The sequence below is a fragment of the Dendrobium catenatum genome, unplaced genomic scaffold (assembly GCF_001605985.2).
Source record: "Dendrobium catenatum unplaced genomic scaffold, ASM160598v2 fragScaff_scaffold_671, whole genome shotgun sequence".
In the NCBI taxonomy this organism is placed as follows: Eukaryota; Viridiplantae; Streptophyta; class Magnoliopsida; order Asparagales; family Orchidaceae; genus Dendrobium; species Dendrobium catenatum.
In genome coordinates, this window is record NW_021319133.1 from 1249927 (window position 1) to 1273741 (window position 23815).

At 35.5% G+C, this 23815-nt stretch overlaps 2 protein-coding genes across 3 annotated transcripts in view; one reads left to right on the plus strand and one right to left on the minus strand.

Moving 5' to 3' along the window:
* Positions 1-8768: 8768 nt before the first annotated feature.
* On the plus strand, positions 8769-10145 carry LOC110105667 (thiamine phosphate phosphatase-like protein). The gene is made up of 4 exons (XM_020835263.2): positions 8769-8980; positions 9077-9198; positions 9285-9486; positions 9575-10145. The coding sequence occupies exons 1-4, from the start codon at positions 8843-8845 to the stop codon at positions 9935-9937; spliced, it is 825 nt and encodes a 274-aa protein (XP_020690922.1). The 5' UTR covers positions 8769-8842; the 3' UTR covers positions 9938-10145.
* Positions 10146-21080: 10935 nt separating this feature from the next.
* LOC110105648 (protein NDL1) overlaps positions 21081-23815 on the minus strand; it is a gene marked incomplete in the record, with an annotated part of 19790 nt that continues 17055 nt past the window's right edge. The window contains 9 exon segments of one of the 2 annotated variants that reach the window (XM_020835238.2): positions 21081-21670; positions 22352-22487; positions 22566-22621; positions 22713-22769; positions 22871-22906; positions 23007-23093; positions 23188-23248; positions 23375-23472; positions 23548-23645. In XM_020835238.2, the coding sequence (XP_020690897.1) occupies positions 21425-21670; positions 22352-22487; positions 22566-22621; positions 22713-22769; positions 22871-22906; positions 23007-23093; positions 23188-23248; positions 23375-23472; positions 23548-23645 (875 nt within the window). 2 annotated transcript variants of the gene reach the window in all.

The window sequence follows — 23815 nt, forward strand, 5'->3', positions numbered from 1 at the left end:
AATCAAATTTGTGAAGAGATGAGCATTAGGTGTCTGCCATTCTTGGCCTCATGATGTTGATCGTTTTACAATTTCATTCCTGTGGATAATTCTTAGCTGTATTATATATGTAGTCGTCATATTTTATATATTTGTCGGTATAGAAAAAGAAAAGGAAAAGACAAATAAATATTATTGTTTTTCGGTATTTGCGATGGTTGCGGGTGGTAAAATCAAGCTTAGAGCTCTAGGTTTTAGTAGTTGTTAGGGTTGTTTGCGTAAAGCAGGTGGTTACGATGTATATTTCTTACTGTATTAACTGGTCGTAAAATATTTGCGACAATCAAATTAGCTATTTGATCAATGACTTGTTAAAGAGTCGCTGGTGGAGTGTTATGATGAGATCTAAGATAGTATAGCTCATTGTAAATAGCTAAAATTTCATACAAATATATATTACTGATAAAAAGAACAAAGCTTCCGTATGTAAAACAAAAGATGCGCCAACGAGAAGAAACTACTCTAAACATAATATATAGCATATGCAAAGTATCGTTTATCTAAACAAAAGCATCAAATTATGTGCTAAAAAACTAAATTGAAATATTCAGTGGTGCCAATTAACACCCCATTTCTATGAAGCATCATATCCCAAAGTGCTCATCATCCTTATATTCCATTGGAAGAAAAGCAAGAGATATTCCCATTGTTGCATTCTTATTCAGTGGAGATAAACATATCGTCTGTATAGTTTTTGGCTTCATTTGGAACGGTTTCTTACTGTTTCTTAAAGTAATTTTTTAGTACTAAAACTAAAAAGTTACTTTAAGAAGCAGTAAGGAAAGCCGTCACAAACAAAACTTTTATTGCAATTAGGATCTCCAAAAAGAGGTTTGGTGGAGGCCAATACGTTCTTATACGAGGAGATTCTTAGATTAACATAATTCATATTTTTTTGTATGCTTAAATTGTATTATAATTTTATATTTTTATATAGTAATAATAATATAAATTTACATGTAAAAGCAAATAGAGCAAAACACAGTGCATGCAGGAAGCTTCTGGAATGTTCTGACATACTATTGTTATTCATGATATGTGTCATAAAAAACAATAGACCGTTAAGTTTTATTGATATTTTCTCTTACTTTTAATTGGCATGCATTTGATAGCATAAAAGTGAATCTAATAAAGATGTAGCCATTTATAATAACTCTAATTTAGACTAGTTTTAAAGAAAATTCTTATAACCGGTTTTTTGGAAAAAAAAAAAAGCTATAGTCTATAAGATCTCACACTGGTCTAATATTTAAGGGGACCAACTTAAGTTTCATTTGAGATATTTTTTTTTTATGTTTTGTTTTTCATACCGCAACAACAGCTTCTATTTGTCTATCGTTTTTTCACTGCTTTCAATTAATAGAAAGTTACTTTTTACAGCAACTTTCAAAAAAGTCATTTTTCCTACAAAAAAAATATAACTATCTTTACAAAAAGCTACAACTATTCCAAACAGGAGAAATTATTATGTGCGCTCAACGGGCCATTCGGAAGCCAATTAGGACGCTTCATGTAAACCGATACATAACGGTAAACAACAACGGTAGACAATAAATTGGTGACATGATGCGTCCTGATTGGTCTATGGATGGTGCCCGATGACCGCACACAATATAATTTCGCCCCAAAAAGGCGCTTAGAAGAAAACCAAGCAATTATTAGACAGAAGGTAGATTCCAAAGACATCTAGTTAGAGGTCTCCAAATCTATCTCCTCAAAACAAAAGAGATAAATAGGCAACCGCGATGAATTATACTTTTCCAAGCCAAATTCCAAGAACCATATCGCCATTATAGAGAAGCAACCGAGCAAAACTTATAATCCTAGTTAGTCTAGCTTAGCTTAGGGAACACACACGCTGAAGCACAACTATCAATTCCATCCCAAATGAAGCCAAAATATTACATATGTTTCTTAATAATTGAGAGTATTTCTTCCTTTTTAAATGGCTTTAAATAAATAACTGAGAATTCTAATGGGACTCTAGTCTTACACATAATTCCCTTTTAATTTCATCTTTTTTGACATCAAAGAAATATTATCAATATTAAACTAGAGACATTGTCATAGTTCTTAGAATGTATGACTGACAACATGATTGTAAAACGACGAATTCATCACTGCAATAAACAATTTGTGATCGAAGATATATATTGTAGCAAAGACGGTCGCTTTATGACTTATCACAAACTATTTTTGTGACCGATCATGACCATTAAGTTACAACACATAAATAAAATAGTATGAACAACAAATTCAGAAGATTTCTAGGTATATATATATATATATATATAACATGGAATTAAGTGATATGCATGCATGATGCAGAATCAAGTACCCCACATCTAACTAAAGTCTCATTTGGAATAACTTTCTTATTGCTTTCTAAAGCAACTTTTTAGTATAAAAATTTCAAGTTCAAAAAATTTTATACAAGATAACTGTTTTATAAAACAGTAAGAGAGCTGTCCCAAACGAAACCTAAATCTTTGAATTTATGGTGCATGTTGTGAGTGTCAATAATCTTCAATAGTGATAGTATAAATCATAACAATGAATGAGAACACGCAAAGTTAATGTGTCATCTCTTTCTTTCTTTATGATGAGGCTTTTTTTAAAGAAGAAATAAAAAGATGATATATTACACAAAGTACATGAATAAAATGTTGGAACACTTTTCTAACATGTACACGCAAGCATAGAGATGATCAAATAAGCTACAACAAAAATACTTGTAAGCCTTTTAGGCTTGCTTTGAGCTAGCACTAGCATTTAAAAAGATAGATTAAGGGTTGCTTAGCTAGTTCACAACTACTTTTTTTAGAGGAACTTGACCCATTTAAATTAATTTTGATTAGATGAATACTTAATTCATGAATTAGTAAGACTCGACTAAAGCTTGATTTTGAATCAAGCTTAGCAAAAAAACTAATAAACAAGTTTGAATACTATTTTAAAACTCCGATCATATACAAGCTATGCTCGAACTTGAAGGTAAAATAAATAAACAAGTTGAACAGAGTAGTTCTCGACTCAATTAAATTCATTTATAATCCTGACAATACTCCAATTTGACAACTTTACTAATTTACACAACTCATCATTATTAGCAATTAGATCTTTCTAATGTAGTTTTCTTGGGAATATCGAGCAAAAAAATCCACAATCATATATAGCTTCAAATTTACGCTCTTGTAATGATTACGCACGGAGTTCGGATGCAAGATGCGTCTGAATTTTGTGAGGGTACAAAGCAAATACATAGTATTTGTAAACACTATGTATTGACTGTGCATTTACTGCGTGCTCTCACATGCAAATCTGAATGGTCTGAACTTTGCACGCAATAATTTCTCTGTAAGAGAGTAAAATCCTCAATCACTGAGTCAATCAGACATTTATTCTACTTCCACTTTTTAGTGGTACACTTTTGCAACACTGGTGGCACAAAAAAAAAAATATATTGATCAAGTCTAACATAAAGTACAAGGCTTTACACAATAACTTCCCACCAAACATTCCATGATATATAAAATCAGATCAAATTGAAATAAAAAAAGAAGAGAAAGGCATGACCACCACCAATCATTCTCTGATCTCTCATTTCACCACTAATAACAAGATGGAAGAATAGGATTCTATGTTTCAGTCTGGACAAAACCCCCACTTGCAATTGTGAGAACCTTCAAAATGCTTTATGTTTTCATGTGATGTCTTGCTCACACTCCACTACCTGCTATATAAGAGTTAATTATCATTATCATGAATGTTTCTGCTCCTGCTTTTTCTTTTTCTTTTTTCTTTTACTCTTTCCACTTGCCCGTCTTGCATTCTCTTCAGCTCCAAGAAAACTTCCAAGTCCAAGTGATAAATTAATGGCAAGGTTGATGATTTGTTCTCCTCTTAATTAGAGCATAACAAATGTGGGCTAATGGCTTACAAGACCTTATATATGTTTTAAAAAGATATATTCGAGTGAAATAAACAAACAAGACAGAAAACAAGAAAGAAGGTCCTGAAGATGCGAAATCTTTGAAGTAGAAGGAATCTGAAAGATGCAACTTTCATTGTGATTTTTGAATTCTATTTTTTAGAAAAATTTGTCCTGGACTTCATTCACGAAAAGATATGTGGATTTTTATTTTTTCTCTTTTGTACACACCCTATGTACAAGATGAAAAAGTTCAAGCATCTTCACCTGATTTGAGTTTGAATGAAAAATTATGTTCATACTCCGCACATAATAAATTCTCCTCTTTTTGTGAGAGGAGAACATGTTCAATGAGAGAAAAAAATGTCAAACTAAAGTTATTTTTTTTATTTTTCTTTGTTGCGGGCTAGAATATACGTGGCGATAGAGTTAGGAATTTTCGTCTCAGCGTTGTATGGATGTCGAACACACAAACAAAAGAAAATTGAAATACCAAGGATTTTAAGTGGAAAACTTGAAAAAAAAAAGGAAAAAATCATGGGATCACACATAGCTTAAATGATTCCATCAGTGTTTGATTAGATTATAAGTGGCTGACTCGTCCTTGAAATTGAGGACGATCATATTACAATAATCTACTATCGGGTTGAAAACCAGCTACGAGCTGAGATAAAAACTCCAACGACGTTTAGTGATCGGGCGGAAATCGGGCTTCAATTGACGGTCTGACGTAAGTTCGATGTTAATAGGCGGTTGGGCAGAGGTCCGACGTCAGTCGACGGTCAGGCGAAAGTTTGACGATGGTATAGGAGAAGTCTGGTGGTAGCTCTCTTTCTTCTCTTTCCTGCTTGGGTCCCCTTCCATGAGAAATTAGTGGTCTATTTATAGTTTTTTTTAGAGTGGCATATGACTGATGCTGAATCTCTTGATCGTAGACCGTTTATTGGACATTTGAATGTCTTAATGAGATCAGAATTCGGCGATCTTGGGTTCGTTGGATTTTGCTTGCCGAGCCACTCTATTTGACTATAATCATGTCACATTTAGAAACCGTTTGGTAATCCAAATTATGATTTGAACTTTTCAAATGCACTTCTGGTCTTTGATTTGGTCCTATTTTGAGCTTGGATTAGGCCGAATTTGGTGTTGTTGGGTTTGTATTTTTGATACGTTCAGTTCGACTATAAGTTTGCTCAAATCGGAGTTCAAATGTTCACGGATTTAATTTTTGAAATTTCCAACTTGATCTTGCTTCATGATTCGTGCCCGATCAAAGTAATTATTTGATGATATATCATTCTTATTATTAAAGACTTCTTAATATAATCATTTTTTATATATTACAGCACATAACATGTTTTTGTTTAGGGTTTAGGTTTTCTCTCCACGCATTTTCGCCGAGGATCTATCTCCATGGCATTCATTCAAGCGCTCGCAAGCTTGGTGATCACATGGAGGGTCTTAGTTGCCCTCCATGGTGGGGGGATACCTTCTCTACTCGAAGGACAAGCCAGCACCTCTATCTAGGCTTAAATTTCACCTTCATTGCCCGTTCATAAAGGCTTCCCCACTGTTGTCGTGTTGCTTAGCTCGGTTGGTGGGCGAGCGCGGTTGGGTACCCCCAGCCCGCGTCAGATTCCCCTTGAGTGGCAGTGCCTCTAATTAAGTGGAGCCCATGAAGTGCGGGCAATGAGGTGGTGGGTGCCTCTTCTAGGACAGCCGAGGATTAGTCACACTGCTAAGCAACTCTTCGGGGGTGACAACGAGTGAATAATCCGTTCCAAAAAAAGAAAAAAAAAAAACTAACTACCTTGCCTGACTCATGCGAAGCCTTCACCCCCACCTCCTTTTCATCATATATTGACAAGTGCCCAACCCACTCAACAATGTCTCATTAGACGTCGAAAAGACCCTTCTCTAAGAAAAAATATTACGTGCAGATTCGTTGCGCCGTCCAGACTCCAATCACGTAAAGACGCGTGATTTTTTTTTCTCTCTCATACAAAGGGCGCATACAAAATAGAGAAAATTCACATGTCTATACATGATTGGAGTCCAGATGAAAAGCTACATCGTGACTTCACATGTAATAATTTCTCCATCTCCAGACCATACATCTCCTCCTATATTGGGATTATGTCAGATGCTTCAAGATTCCTGATCGTCTTAGCCTGGACGAATTATTGTGTCCGGTCACCGGATGTCCGGACATCCAATCCGGTGGCGCCACGTCACCCAAATACACTGGATCTCGGTGCATTTTGGTGACGTGGAGACACCGGATTGGTGTCCGGACAAATCCGAACACCGGACGCAATAATTTGCCCTTAGCCTGACCCACAACGATCCCTTTGAAATCCACCATTAGTAGTATTGGAGCAGAAAAAATTGGGAACTTCATAATACAGATATCCACACTTGGAAAAATTAAAGATTCGCAGAGCACCATGCACTTAGCTCTCGATATCAGGTTTATTTCAATCTTTAGGTCTCATATTCTCCTCAAATTAGCTAAACTTGAGCTTATTATAATCATAAAATCTCTTCAATTTATACGATTTACTGAAACACTTATTAAATCTATCATTAAAGCACATAATTTCCTTTTTGACAACTCCAATTCTATTGCTAATATTTTCCAATTTCTTGTCATAATTGCATGAGACAAGATTGGAGGCGGCTTGGAAAAGTCAAGCCAAGTTCCTTCACTATGATTAGTATTAATTTGTCTCATTGTTATAATTGAAAATTTTTATAATATATAGTTTGATTAAGAATAACGTATTGATCTGTTGGTTGAAAGTGTAATCTCAAGTTTCAATTTTATTACTCATCATCGTCTGTTGGTTGGTAGCTTTGGCTATCAACCAAGAGGTCATGGGTAGGGGTGTAAATATTTGTCATGACCTGAAAACTCGACTCGAACCCGACCCGAAAAATCCGGATTAGGGTCAACCCGTTTGTCAAACAGGCCAAGTATGGGTTTAACAAATTGTCCCGTTTCAAAAATTGGGTAGGGTTTGGGTTAATCCCGGAAACCCGAATGACCCGTTTGCCACCCGAACCTGGCTGTAGTTGCAAACAAAATCCCGACTCCCGCAGGCTAGCTCTGCACGGACCGCATTGCGCCACCAATCAAGACCCGCCGTCCTACCACCAGTGCTTGGTTGGCTGCCCGCCTCTCCACACTTCCTCGTCTTCCCTGCAGCCATCTTCACACGGCCTCGCCATCCCTCGTCGTCCACCTCTCCGCATAGCCTCGCCGTCCAACTCTCCACATGGATGTCATTCCTTCCAATGGTGAGCTGACAAACTACTGACCCGCTGTCGATGCTTCGACGACGTTCCTTTTAGCGAGATGACAACAGATTAGCAGTTCGTGTCAAGTTGGCCTGGGAGGTCCGAAGTGAGTCAGGTTAGAGTCCAAGAAAATAATTCATTTTAAAAAATGGGACCGGTTCAGGTCCGGTCAATATGTGTAGGGTTAATTTCAGGTTTGACCCGAACCCGACCAGTGACCCAATTTGGAGAATCCTAATTATTGGGTTGTGTGTGAATTTTCTTTAATTTAAACTTAAATGTCCAAAAAAGAACAAAAAAACATATAATGCATAAAATCAAATATATTTGTAATAAAAATAGCTCCATTATAACTGATTTTTTTTTTTCACTTGTAATATAATTGCAACATCTAGCAAATATTTCAATACCTGGTTAATAATTCCGTTAATACTTCCAATCCTAAATAGTTACATCCACGGATGTCATTCCTTCCAACGGTGAGCTGACAAACTGCTGACCCGCTGCCGATGACCAAACGAATCCTTCGACGACGTTCCTTTTAGCGAGATGACAACAGATTAGCAGTTCGTGTCAAGTTGGCCTGGGAGGTCCGAAGTGAGTCGGGTTTGAGTCCAAGAAAATAATTCATTTTAAAAAATGGCACCGGTTCAAGTCCGGTCAATGTGTCGGGTTAATTTCAAATTTGACACGAACCCGACCAGTGACCCAATTTGGAGAATCCTAATTATTGGTTTGTGTGTGAATTTGCTTTAATAAACTTAAATGTCCAAAAAAGAACAAAAAAAAAAACATATAATGCATAAAATTAAATATATGTGTAATAAAAATAGCTCCATTATAACTGATTTTTTTTTCACTTGTAATATAATTGCAACATCTAGCAAATATTTCAATACATGATTAATAAATTTTTTTTTTTTTGGACATTTAGGCCATTTAAGGCAAACTCACACACACAACGCATACACAAAAACTCGAATATTGGACCTCTTAGTTGGAAGCCTAAGCTCTCAACCAATAGGCCAAGGAGAGTTGTATGATTAATAATTTCGTTAATACTCCCAATTCTAAATAGTTACATCCACACAGTACGTGACACGTGTGTAAACTTTACATTTGCCCACAGTGTATGCCAGCCAATACAACCACCAGGTTACCCGGTCACCCTCCGCCACCGAGTGGCGGGCGGGTCAGCTTCCAAGCAGCCCAGATCCGATCCGAATATGCCCCAATATCGAATATCCCTCTTCCAGTAGCCTCCCTGTAGCCTCCCTGTGCCCGCATCCTTCTCTGGTCCATAACGCAAACGACGCGCCACACAACCGCCACACGAGGCGAAACCGCTTTCTAACTCGAAACGGATCGCTGGTTGCCGAATCGGATTCAAGTTTCCCTCTCTTTCTCTCCGGGCATCTTCCAACCTCTGTTCTGCATATGCTCGAATATTCCAATTCTCTCTCCAGCGGTTCAGGCTATAAATGGCAGCCGTGCAGCAGAATCCCTCCCAACAAATCCTCTGCATTTCCTAATCTCTCTCCTTCACTTCCTTATTCTCTTACGGCGACGGCGATGGCCGGAACTGTGATAATCTTCGACTTCGACAAGACCATCATTGACTGCGACAGCGACAACTGGGTCATCGACGAGCTCGGCGCCACCCAGCTTTTTGAGGCGCTTCTCCCCTCCATGCCTTGGAACTCCCTCATGGTTCTTTTTTATCTCCTCAATTCGATTCAATTTTCTCTTTTTATTCCCCCTCAATGTGCTGATTCTTTTTTATTACCCCCAACTCCCCTGTTTCAGGACCGTATGATGATGGAGCTCCACGCTCAGGGAAAGACCATAGATGACATCGCCGAGGTCCTGAAAAGGGCGCCACTTGATCGTCATGTCGCCTCCGCCATTAAATACGCATATGCCCTAGGGTACCCGCCCTTCCATCTTCTTTCCCCAAGTTCCTCCTTTCTCTTCAACTCTTCTTTTCCTCGACTGATTTCTAGGGTTTATTCAGATGCGATCTGAGGATTGTGAGCGACGCCAATTTTTTCTTCATCGAGACGATCCTCAAGCACCACGGACTCATCGGATGTTTCACCGAGATCAACACAAACCCTAGCTTTATAGACGACAAAGGCCGGCTTCGAATAGCCCCCTACCATGATTTCACCAAGTCCTCCCATGGATGCCCCCTTTGCCCCCCGAACATGTGCAAGGTAAACAAACTAAAATCCCTCCATTAATTCTTTCCAAATTCATCATCTCGAGTATAAATCCGCCAGCTTTGGCTCTCGCATTCAACAGAGCAAAATCGTGGAGCGGATTCGCGCTGGGGAGAAGAAGAGGGTTATCTACCTCGGCGATGGCAAAGGCGATTACTGCCCATCTCTGAGGCTCGGCGAAGGCGATTTCGTGATGCCGAGGAAGAACTACCCTCTATGGGATCTGATCCAGAATAACCCTGGTCTGCTCAGGGCGGAGGTACACGAATGGAGCAATGGAGAAGAACAGGAGAAGGTTCTTCTTCACCTAATCAGCTTGTCGGAATTCGCCGTCAGCAATGGCACGGTGGACGCCGCACAGCTTCTGCCAGTGGACTGCAAAATGAACTCGATGCCGGCGAAGCCCCGTGAGCCCCTACCCAAGTTCTTGCCTGTTCCTATGTAAAAAAAGTATACGGAAAGGGAATTGTGCCGTTGGGTTAGGGCTTTGAAACGGTCAAAATGACCAATTTGAATCCTTTCTTCTCTAATTTATCTATAATAATTATCAGATTAGCACCCACAGTGTCTTGTGGTGAAGCTGGCATTTAGAAAGATAGAGTACCGCAATACTAATTTCAATTATAAAAATATGAATTTCCTGTTTTGGATGATATTGTTTCTCAGTTAAAGGTTTATACTCGCTATACTTATCGTCGTTTAGCTTGGTTGGTGGGTGAGCATCCAACTTGTGCTCTATTCCAACTTGTGCTCGATTCCTCGAGCGTCAACGCTTTTTAAGTGGGGCCCAATCAAGTGCGGGCTAGGAGGTTTCTGGGGTGGATGTCTCTTCTAATTTAGTTGAAGATTAGCCATACCGCCAAGTGCCCTTTCGGGGTGACAATGAGTAGATACCTGTTAAAAAAAAAAATTGCTGCAATTGAAGATTTTGAATTTTAATTTATTGACTATCTTTGATAATAAGAATTTTTGAATGCATGATAATGATCTTAATCTTAACAACAAAGTTGTCAACATCAGTGCCTTCTATCGGATAATATAATCTATGATTATAATAGCAAGAAAAATGCATAATACTATCAAATTCTTGGTTTGGAACAGCTTTTTTGTTGCTTCTTAAAACAGTTTTTTAGTTTAAAAATAAAAATTTTTATGCTAGAAAGCTACAAGAAGTAGTAAGTAAGTTGTTCCAAATGAAGCATCAATAACTCGCAAAGATAATTTTATATGGGCAACTATGATATGGGAAACAATTTTCTCATTCTTTCAAAAAAATTTTGATGGGAATTAATGGATGTAGTAAGTAACTTGGAAATGGTTGTAGCCAAATTATCATATCAATAAATTTTCAAAGCCAAAGATAATAAATTCAAGCTGGACACCTACTATTTGTTTGATGAAATGCGCAAGAAGAACAAGTCAGGAGATATCAAATAATGTAATATTTAATTATTTATCATAATAATCACAAACCCTAATCATTGTAATTGAACCATTTGCTAGCTAGAAGATGATATGGATAGATAGATTGGAGCGCAACGATAACATCACCTGATCCAATAGAGCGGGCTGATTATCCCTAACATTATATTATTTTTTTATATGACTAAATATATAATCATTTTACATTGATAAAATTAGGTCTTAATTTTGATTTCATTAAATTTGTCTTATTTTATAGATATGAATTCATATAGAATACATATTTTTTTTAATTCATTAAACTAATTATGTTCTAATATATTAAATCTTATTTATATATATTTCATTTGAGATGATTTTTTTTTTTACTGATTTTAAATAATTATTTAATAAAAAAATTAAAAACCCTTGAACATTATCACTTTTTTTTTGGGACATCTAAATCAATTAAGGCTAGGGGTGTCAAAATTTGACTTGATCCGAACCTGAATAGAAAAGTTTGGGTTCGGGTCAACCCGTTTGCCATACAGGTTGTGTTCATGTTCGAAACTTGGACCAATTTCTAAAATCGTGTCGGGTGGATTCGCCAACTCGAAATTAACCCAGTTTGACCCGCCATTAACCCGTGTCCATGTAGCCACTAGCGGCGAAGGGTGTCTCCGACCCCGCACGCGACAGCTGCATGCCTTAGTTTGATGGCCAATCAGCCTCGACTCGCACCCGTAGTCTGCGTTATCCGCTAGTCCCGCTTGTTGGCGGGTGACCTCTCGTAGTCACTTGCCTCACTGACCCTCACACTTTGTTGACCCGTGGTCAAGCCAGGCCAGTCGTCCATTACGGTTGCGGACCTCACTAGAGTCGCACCACACACTTGCCTCAGGCCTCGCCCAACATGCCTACTGCGCATCTGCGCCAGCCACACTGCACTGTAGCCTTCAAGTTCACATTTTACGAACGGGTCCGAGTTGGAAACCTGAAAACGGTTCGGATTCGAGTTGACCTATTTACGACCGGGTCAATTCGGATTTGACTTGTGTCCGACCTATTGACCCGAATTGATTCTACTAACTAACAGACCAAGTCACTCAAACTCTATTATTTGCTTGACAGTTTTCAATGTTTTGCAGCACATTCAATATTCATGAACTTTTTCAGCCATTCATCAAATTGCCCGTGAACAACAGCGCCAAATGGAGTTGCGTGGCATGGGTTGAATTCCAGTATGATTTATTTTAGTATTAACCACGACCTCTTACATTTTCGTGTACAATAAAAAACGGAGGAATTTTCTACGGCTGCAAAAGATAGCCGGGGAATCAGGTCTTGGACTATTGGGGTTTTTATTTCAAAATAAAATTTACAAACAATCATAAAAAAATCCATCAACGCGGCAACAATTTTAGGGTCTGTTTGGTCCGGCGTATTTAGCGTGCTCTATAAACAGAATGCGTGTATTTTGGGTATTTAGACATTTGGTGCGACATAAAGTAAATCTATAGTACTAATGTGAAGCATTAGAAGTCTGTTCGTGGTGTATTTGAAACTTGTAAAAGCTGAGTTCTAAATACTCTCTCTCTCTCTCTCTCTCGCTTCTGCGGATTTTCCTCTAGCGTGAAAAAAAAAAAACATCTCTTCCGTAAACCTTGCTCTCGCGTCCTGCTGTGAAGTTCCCACCGAGCTCCGCAAGTTCTTCGTTCTCTTGCCAGTGATAGTGTGGCCCTTGTTCCCCTCTGGTTCTACCACCGAGTTCTCCCACCTATTACAACACCCCATGACCTACCTTCGCTCGGGCGTCTCCGTGATCCAGCTTCGCTTGTTCCAACAAAGGCATCTTACTATTCGTCTTTATTGTAGGTATAGACGCTCATCTCCAGCATTGTAGGTATAGACGCTCATCTCCTACACATCATACCAAACAACACAAAGGTAATCAAAATATAGTATTTTTTACTATACTCTACATATACCTTATCAAACAAGAAAAATATTCTCCTGCATTTACTTTGTTGACAATCAAACAGCTTTAAAATTTTCTAAATACACTGCATCTCTTTTTCAGACAATCAAAAAAGTTCTTAGTATAAAATTTTTCATAATTGACTTTAATTTTTTTTTTTGACAACGGAATTTTAGAAACGATCAGTTTTTAGGCAAAAATTAAGAGAATTAACATAATAAAATTATAATTAAAAAAAAAAGATAAAAAACGTAAAAGAAAAGTGTGTTTTAACTTAAAACTCAAAATGTTGGCGTTTTTTATTTAGGCTTCGTTTGGGACGATTTTTTTTCTGCTTCTTAAAGTAATTTTTTAGTACAAGATTAAAAAATTTTGTACTAAAAAATTGTTTTAAGAAGCATAAAGAAAACCGTCCTAAACGAAGCCTTCAAATGTGAAAATAATCTGCGTTTTAAGCATAAAACGCAAAATAATTATACGGTTTACGTTGCTTTTGCTTTTCCAAGCTTTGACCGGACCCCTACTCGCCCATTTGTTACCTTCACGTGAGGCTTTGGAGAAGCTGCCGTTGGTTTGATGAAGAGAGAGGCGAGAGACCGGTCCCCTACTCTTTATATCATTGATTTTCCCTTGTAGCAGATATTTTTATTAGTAATTACTTTGAGAGGAGTTTTAATTATTTCAGTTTTTCTAATAATCTAGCGCAAATCTGAGAAAAATCATGCATACCTCTTATATGTCGAGAAAAAAACCGGGAAATCTCGTTGTTGTAGCCGTTCACGTCTCCTCACGGGATTCTTGCGACTTGCCTCGATCTCGCTCCAGTCTCGTCATTAAAAAGAAGCCAAATTCCTGCGACAAGCATGCATTCTTCTACTTGCAATATCGAACTTTTTTGTATTAATAATGCCTCGAATCCTATCAATATATTACCAATACATTTTAAAGGCAACAATGAAAATCTTCACAACTCAACTTCATACATATATGCATCCCTTAAATAATAGAAATTATGCATATCTAATATTCACATGCAACTTGAAATTATAATATTCATATATTAGATCATACATATTTACATATCATCTGATATGATAGGTTGCTGCAATCTCACATATGAACAACACTGCTTTACCACTCACCTATTATGATAGGATGCAACTAGAAATAATGTCAAATAAATAACTTCAATAAATAACTAAACATTACATATATGATCCAATGTTAGTAGGAGAATTTTATAATACACATCTATGCTATAAATAATATAAACAATTGAGCCTTAACGAATCATGAAAAAACAAAAAAAAAAAAAACCATCTTATGCTACTAAATAAATTGTTGAGAAGACATTACTATTTCAAAGGACATGTGAAAAGTTGTACCAACAACACCAATAATATTAAACAAGTACATTATATTAATTAATCGTGCATAATTATTGGATTAATAATCCAATGTCATTATTACTATACTTATACTAGTTAATCCTATATAATTATGTAATTTATTATTCTATTACATATAAATCATATCTTAACAAATGATTCGGCTTTACCCTAACGCCCAAAGAAGAAATAATTTTTCATAATTGTCACGTTTTCAAGTATTTTTTTGGAAAAAGATGGATAATATTGTCTTAATATAATTTTGACCAAAATTTTTCAAGATTGCTAATTAATTAATTAATTAATTAATCTCTCATTTAAATTTTCTTTATATTTTAATAGAAAATTATATGTAGTAATGTATCTTGAAGTATTTAAAATAATAAAAAAAAAATTATATTCAAAATATCTTAACGTCTTTAGAATTATATAAAGAAAATTTAATTTTCTTTCAAATAAGAACTTTCAAGTTAACAAATAAATTTATTAAAAATATATTCATTTTTTAAAAATTCAGATTATAAAATATCAGATGTAATCCTCCAATTTCTCAACATGTCAAAATGTTTACTAAAAAAATTTACTATGTTAACTACCTATGTAAACAAAGCTCTAAATTAATAGTAAATTTAAATTATCAAATTATTAATTTGCTATATCATTTTTCATCAAAATTATTAATTTTCTACAAATTAAAAAAAAAAACTTAGTCAAATACGATTTTAATTTGATTTTTTTTTATTTTCTGTTAAGAAAAAAATTTTAAAATTATTAAAAATATAATATTTTATGTACTATTTTTTTTAGAAAGATCTGCTGTCAATTTCAATGAGAGGAATCAAATGAGCCTAAGATCACTCAATTTTGCAATATTTAAGGCACTTCATTGTAGGTCGTGTGATGGAGTATTTTGAAATATTAGCTAAATCATTAAATTGATATTTAAAAAAATTAAAAATTGATCCCCACTTTCACATGAAAGAAGTGCATGAATCTTGAATTGAAATAAAAAAAATATTGGAAGTATGCATAACTCTAGAGCCTTTCAAAATATATGATGTCGTTAATCACTATCAACAAGACAACAACTACAATTATCCGATCATCTTTATTTAGCCATGTCACCCGATAAATATTATATCCTGGTCATAATTGTCTGATTAATCACTTAACTGTTATCATCAACCTCCACTACTTTGACAATTTCTTCTAGAACATATAGGACTAAGATAGTGCACAACTTTATAACCCCATATTCTCCAAAATTGAGGGGAAGATTGAAGAGTGAACTTTTTATAATCTTGCTTAAATAGTTAATAATTTCAATTGGTCTAAGATCTATGATTTTTTACATTCATAAATTTTTTCATATAAAAACTCTAGTGCCTCATATAAAACTTTTTATTTATTTGTGTATGTGAATGTTGAATCTTCATATGAAATTAAGACATTAAAATCTCACTCTACTAACATTAACACTCTAGCAAGCAAAACCTCAAATACTTTTATGTACTATTTTGAAGGAAGTTCTTTAGCATATAACCACCACATCATTTGTGTTAGAAAATTTCTAATAAAATTATGAATAGTGTTAAATTATTTCAAGAGCTTTTAAGAGGTATTTTTCAAGTGTTTACTCAAATCAATTCTAAGTTCTTCATTGTGGTAATATATCAATTTGAGTTTTTCTATCATGCAATTTCTTATTTGATTTTAAATATTTTAATTAATGGTCTTTATTTTATATTCAATATCAAGGGATTTTGTAAAGTGGATTAATATTGAGTGAATTTATTACAAAATTGCATGAACTCTTTTATATAACAACTATTCTGTTACTCACCATACCATTATATTTAGAATTGAGTTAATGGCATTGATATATTATGAATTTAATCAATATAGTTATTTTAGTAGAGTAACACTTATAATGTGCTCAAATGATTAAATATTCTCTTACTAACTTGATTTTGTAATCAAAATTAACCTAGTCAAGTGCTTATTTTAGTTATCATAATTATATTGTAATAGCTTTCACATCCTTAGTTTTTATTATACTATTTAGTTTTAATTTATACTTATTACGTGGGTTTTGAATTGATAAAAATTCACGGAAAAAACTATGTAAAAAATTGCATGCCCAATACACCCCTTATCTTGGTGTGCATTGCGATTATTTTGTGTGTAGGTGGGTGAAAACTTATATATGATATGGGAATGGAGAAATCCCATCTCATATTATTGGTTGGACTTTGGAGGGTGAGAGAAAAAGGAAGAAAGATAAGAGATGTCCTTACCTTTTTTTTTTTTTTAAATTAACTATATAATCTTAGAAGAAGGGCCTTAATAAGAAGAATACAAGCTTCTAATCAAAGGAGATGTGAACTCCCTCTCATCCATTAGTAGTGGGCGGTTATGTATAGAGAAATGAGTTACCTCATAATTTGTATCGTGCAAAACATACTATGATTGAACTATTAATTCAAGTAAATGACAGATGTTGATAGTTGGATTAGAGTAATATGTGGGCTAATCAGAAATATTATCGACCTAAAGAAATTACGTTAGAAATGAAAACTAGCAAGAATGTGACATCAATAATGAGATTGCATTAGAGATGAGAGGAAAAAAAGTTTGTAAGTGTAGAATTTGTAGGAATGATACACCAACCACAATATGTTGTGAGGGTTAGAGACTTACTATTGGATGAATTTATTGATGTTGATAGTTGGATGGGAGCAGTTCACAAAGATTCAAGATGCTCATTAGTATTATCGACATAAAGAAAGTGGGTTATAATCATAAAACTAATAATGAATGTGACATTGATAATAAGTTTGCATGAGAGATGAGAGGCAAACATTTTGGAAGTGTATATTAATATGAATGATAAGCCGACCTTGAGATATCAAGAGGGTGAGAGTATTTTCTAGTGGAGGATGTTATCAATGCGGCCCATCATTTGAGAAGCTGAAGGGCATTAAAGCAACATGAAAAATAATAAGTGATCGATTGCTAGAGTGCCGAAGGCCAAAGCCAATGTGATACCTTTTATGGAGACACCAAGAATTGATCCATAGGGGAACATCAACTCAAGAGCTAATGTGCACCGAACAAAAGGACAAAGAATGGTATTAGGGTAGTAGTAATGGATCTAATTGATCATGGAAGAGCCAGCATATAAGGATATAAGAGTTCTAAATAATATCAAACAATACTTGGGTAGGTTTCCTGAGAAATGATGTTGGTTGAAATACTAATATGTTGAGAAGAAATTCTAAACTCAATCATGATAGGTTGGCGTGGTGGTAGATAGGTTGTTAGCTTAGTTGGATGGGAGTCATCTACAAATATTCTGGGTGCTAATAAGGATTGTTATTAGCTTAAGAAAAGTGGGTTAGAAATGTAAACTTAGCATTAATGTGATACTGATAATGTGTTTGTATGAGAGATAAGCGGAGAACATGCTTGAAGTATAGAATAGGTAGGAATTTACAACAAACATGAGATGTTATGAGGTTGAGAGGAGTTGCTAGTGGAGGAAATTATTGACAAGACCCATCATTTGTGAGTTAACTGGCACTAAGACCACCAGATAAATAATGCATGAGTGATCAATTGCTAGAGGCTTCATGGCCAAAGTCAATGAGATAACTTCATGGATACATCAACAATTGGTCTAGAAGGACATCAACTCAAGAGCTAATGTGCTTTGCTTGGAAATGTTGAACTAAAGGAGAAAGAATAGTTATTGGACTATTAGTAATGGATCAAATTGATAATGGGAGAGTCAGTCTACAAGGATATAAGGGTTCAAAATAACTATCAAACATTACATGAACATGCTTCTCAAGAAATACTGTGATGGTTAAATGTTAATATGTTAACAAGAAGTACTAAACTCTGATCATGGTAGGTTGGCATGGTGCTAGAAAAGTTATTAGTTTATGTTGTTGATCTAGATTTATGCGAGATGACAATAATGTAAGATTTTGTGCTAGTATTGAAGCGTGATGACAAATGATGTCAATAGGAGTCCCAACTGGACTATTTTATACAAATTTGGTCATAGCCTTGCAAAGCATTAAGAGGAATAGCCAAGCAATATGAGGAGCTAAGAAGATCCAATTAGGAACAAATCGAGCACCAAGGATAGAAATAGTTGGCATAAGAGGCAAGGGGTAGTGATTCCGAAGCAACAATCAAAAGCTAAGATTCAACATAAGACAAGATTTTTGGCTAAAACTTTATGAGTGAAGAGAGTGGAGATATTGATTATGGGTCCATTGGTGAAGGTCGGGAAGGTGGATTTGGATGACAGAAGGGATCAAATAAAATTTTGATGTCTAGGTGGTTACAAGGAAAATGCTAATTGCAAGAGCTTCATGGAGTTGGTATTGGTTTTAGTTACAAACATCAGAAATTGCTCGGATCTCTGTCATCCAGATTTGCACATCGTTATCCCCCAAAACCTCACACATATTTCATATTTTATAAATATAGATGTTCTAAATGACAATTACACGCAATTTTAAGCACCCCTCTTTAAATTCATAAAAGAAGCTAATGACCTAACAAAGTCTTTGAAGATGTATAATACAAAGAAAACTCAATGTTGTGCTCCTTCATGAAGAAGCTGAGATCAGACACATGAAAATGAGACAAGGGGGTGCTGAAGCACTAGCAAAAGGAAGGCTGATGAGTTTCAACACTAAAAATTTGCTTCATTTTTGGGTTGACAACTGATTTGTCTTCATATTTATTAAAAAAAGGTTATAAAGAGTATTGTTTTTGAGGATTAAATAGAGATATATAAACTAAGCAATATGTTCGAGAAAATAATGCTTATTTGTACTTAAATAAAGGAGTGAAAAAGTCCTTAGAGACCTGAAATTGCAGTCTTGGACGTATCAAGATTATTTCCAACGCACCTCTCAAGAGATATGAGTTTTAACCTATGACGCACAAATACTTCTTCTCAAAAAAGCATACCATATCCGGCACGACATGCGTCTGACACTCCTTCAACATATGTTGGACTCGTCAATAACGTGTCCGATTAAAAAATATATTAAATACAAATTGGACACACACGTGTGTCATAAATATTTCATGAATCTTTTTTTTTTAAAATATAATTTCTTATATTTAAAATTTTTATTTATTTAAAATATAAAAATTAATTTTTTATTTATTATCAATAACACCTAATCAATCGACCGCACTCAATATCTCATTCATCGAATATTCTCATTTTCATTTCTCTTTGGTGAGTCGTGATTTTGGTTTCACAACAATGCTCAATGTCATCTCAACATAACAACGTTTGACATTCTTACAACATCGACATTCCAAAACCGTCTCAATATCAAAGTTTGACACTGTCTTGGTATTGATGCTCAACGCTAGCAATTTCTACACCCACAAATTGACAACTCATCTTTATCCAGACGTCTTCTTAACATCGATGACTAACGCCCTCTCAACATTGATGACAGACGTCCTCTTAACATTGACACTCGATACTTACTGCATAACATCGATTCCTGACTCTCTATAAAATTGTTGCCTTCTTTCTCGATGCATGATACACGACACCTAAACACAAATTCTAGTTAAATGTCTTATTATTTCTAAATTATTTTTAATATTATATTTATTCAATTTTTTTAAACTATTTTCAAAATATAAAAGTTATTATACTGTGTTCAACCCGTGTCCATGTAATATCGTATCCGTGTCATCGTGTTTGCATCTGTGCATCATAGGTTTCAACAAAAGGGATAAAAGACTGCAGTTCATTCGAATTGTATTTAATAACGACTGTTATGGTCTATAGCCTTAATTGGATAACTGTATGTTGAGGTGAAATGTATATGGAGATGTTTGAAAGGTTTAGAAGCGTTCCAAATTATTATGTGAAGCCCGTCTGTGTATATAGTTACTTATGCTTAGATAATTAGACCTATCAAGCCTGGCTGTTCATAATGAGCCTAGGAGGTTTGAGAACCTTAATATATATATATAAGATTCGGTTGATAGGCATTGTGTGAGGTTCTTGCTCAAGTTTCTAACACAGGAAGCATTTCTTAATATAGAACACAAGTTATTTCATCTTTTGCATTTTTTAATGTAATTTCATACTTTAATATAAATATGTAAATGTTTGTAAGCATGTCATATGATGAAACTCTTTTTATTGAATACCACATGACTCTGCAGGAGAGTTAGCGACCATGATTCTTATATGACCTGTATGATAATATTGATATTGGTACATCTGCAATATTTTGCATATAATACATAAACACACATCTCTAGGCATTGCCTTACAAACACTTATCTCATGCCTAACAAACACTTATCTCACATGATCTCGAATATGCTTACAATATCATAATCAGTTGTACTAACTATATTTGTGTTTTGTGGACCAGAAGACACTTGCAAGTTTGGAGAGATTATTTTGTGCGGACACTGGACACAGCTTATTGTTCAGAGGCGAATCAGGTGCAATCACATCATCCAATACTGAGCAGTATCGAGCCGTAGTACCGAGTAGGGGTTGACATGAAACATTTTCATTGGGCTCTGGATAACATTCGACGTCCGCATAAAATAATTCATCGTAAGAGAGCCATTTTCTTTTGAGACAATTATTAATTAGCTTGTTTAGTTTGTTTGAGTCAATTATTAATTAGCTTGTTTAGCTAGTTATCATTTGATCTCCTATTCAATTAAATCGAATAAAATAAACATCAATTCAATCTTCCATTCATGCCTGAACAGATTAAAGCTTACATGATCTCAACAATAATGAATAAAAAATGCAAATCTATGATCAGTTTAAGATGAATTTAGAACCTCACCATTCGCACAGCATATCCAATAATAATGAAGACCATAGAGAGTTCTAACGATAATAGGACTTTAGGAAATAATGATGAACAAACAAAATTTCCCGATCTTATTCCATCGTAGTTACAGGAATGAACACATTATGATTGCAAATGAATGAAATATCATATACTCCAAACAATGCCCGCCACATTTTCTCCCCTGTTATCTACACCCAAAAAATGATTTCCAGCCATCAAAAGGGCCAACGTATCCAAATCTCAACCGTCCAACATTAGATTACCAAAAGAATAGCAAAACCTTCCCCCTAGGCAACTAACCCACCACCCTGGTCAGACTTAAGGGAGATCCTGGTCTTGATCGGCTTTAGCTTCAAGCCCATGCTCTCAGGCGACAGAAGCTCAGCTGAGATGCACAAGGGACTAAGTGGGCTGCGTGGGCTGCCACCCAACTGACATGGCCTGTATAGGCCATAACCCATGAAGAAAAATTCTAATGGTATCAGCATAGCATGGGGTTGCTCCTCCGTCACTAGCGACCCGCAAGCTTGAACCTGCATTTTTTATTTTTGGATGCTATAAGCAATGTTTTACCTAAATATCGGACTATTTCTTATAGCCCTCTTATAGAAAACGAAACCTTTTCTCTATTTTTTCCACCTAGACATATCTTCTTCCTAGCATACCAAGTCATGTAAACCTAATCCACACATTATTATCACTATCACTTGATCAACTCTCATTATCATAGTTAAATCTGAGATGACATTATCTCCTGATTTAATCATTTCAATTTAGGCTTCGTTTGGGACGGCTTTTTTTGTTGATCCTTACAGAAATTTTAGTTAAAAAATTAAAATTTTTATACTAGAAAACTGTTTTAAGAAGCAACAAAAAAATCGTCCCAAACGAAGCCTTAGTCAATTATATAACTTGGGCAAATTTTTGACCTGGAAGCATAAGTTAACCACCCTGACCCGCATGATTGTACTTGTGGGTTACATTTAACCTTTAAGGATTTTAGCAATCACCAAGTTTTAGAGAGGGATGTTGTAGAAATAATTAAGGTGATGTTAAAGTTTTTCCTCAATAATTATGGAGTATTCTCTTATGATTAACCTTAATGTAGAGGGAGATATTTGTAAGAGTTAATAATGTAAAATGATATAGAATTAATATTTAAAATCTCAGTGGTATAGAAATAAAATCATATTAAAAAAGTCACACAAAAATACCTCGACAAGTGCACTGCATCTGTGATCTAACTTTGAGATCATGTGAAGTGATTCAGAATGGTAAGGAGAATTCTCTCCAACAAATATTAACGTTCTGCACCTTAGCTGGTTCAACTTTGCAGTGATATCATATCGCCTGCCCAATAGAAGCAGAAGCTGTTAAGAGTTCATCTAAAGGTGCATGGTGACGCAAAGAGAAACCATGAAAACATACCCATTAATGGACCGGAAAAACCTCAATACATTTGTACTTCGCTTCTCTTTTAGTAACTGCAAATGTAACATAGAAGAAAGCTTAGTCTAGAACATGGTAGGAAGCAATAAACCGAAAACAAGCCGAGTAGTAGTTGGGGATACTAACACAGATACACGCCTGCACGATATCAGATTCTGGGATCTGTGCGTTTTCTAGAAATTTCTGTAAGAGCCAGCCAGAAGGGGAGTAGATGAAAACTAAAAAATGGTTTCATGAACCTAGAAGGGAAAATTAAATTCTCGTAAAATACCTTACTGAAATACCTCTGGAGTAAGTAATCCTTGAACAAGCCACAGACTCTACAGAAATATAGCAAATTTGACAGCACCTGAGGGTTCCTCTAACCTTTCAGAATTGCATCTAAGTAGGAGTAGAAAAAGAAAATGCCTGAAGAAAAACCTTATCATACAGCCACTCTGTCCAAGAAGCTGCTCTACAGAGAGGAGATACCAGTATCAAACCAAGCACACGATCACTGAACTTCGTCTGAGATCATTATATGAGGTGCCAAAAATATTCTAAGGACAATTTGTGGTGAATACCAAGCAGGAAGACTACAAACATCGTGTGTAAAACTTACAGCAAAAACGGTAAGAATGTAAGCACCTGCCGTGACCCCCATACACATGACCGAATCTAACCTGGGAAAAAGAAGTAGCTAATGGTTATAATAGTTCTCGGCAATTGACTTTGCATTTGATAATTGGATACACAGAAAGTACTATGAATATTCAAGAAATTCATGGATGCAGCGATCTGAAAGTTACCCAAAGAAGTCGAGAATCTCAGCAACCTGATCAACCAAATCATCAACAGAAGGCACAGGAATATCTGAAGAAATTGGAGTTGCTGCTAACTGCAAAAACTCTTGACAAAAACCACAAACAAAATCATGTACAAGTCCAAAGAAATTGGAAAGATAAAAAGTTAAATTACTGACCTCATGCCCTGGAGGACAGATATTATATATGCAGAAATTGTGAAGCAACAGAGAAGCTGCTTCAGGGAAAAAGAACAATCCTTGGAAGCATGACATATCTGCTGCCATAAGCAGAGAGAATAAAAAAACTATCCCTTGAAAGAAAGGATAAAATGAGAAGCAGAAAAGGAGGCAAGAAAATTGATGAGGACATCGTCAGCATTGTCGACGCCGGAGATCGACGGCCACGAGCATGACTTGTATTTTGTCATTTATGTAGTAGCGTATT

Coding starts and splice junctions, on each gene's coding strand:
- LOC110105667 (XM_020835263.2), top strand. CDS start 8,843: ATGGCCGGAACTGTGATAATCTTCGACTTCGACAAGACCATCATTGAC. Junction 8,981..9,076: donor TGCCTTGGAACTCCCTCATG/GTTCTTTTTTAT, acceptor CCCCTGTTTCAG/GACCGTATGATGATGGAGCT. Junction 9,199..9,284: donor AAATACGCATATGCCCTAGG/GTACCCGCCCTT, acceptor GGGTTTATTCAG/ATGCGATCTGAGGATTGTGA.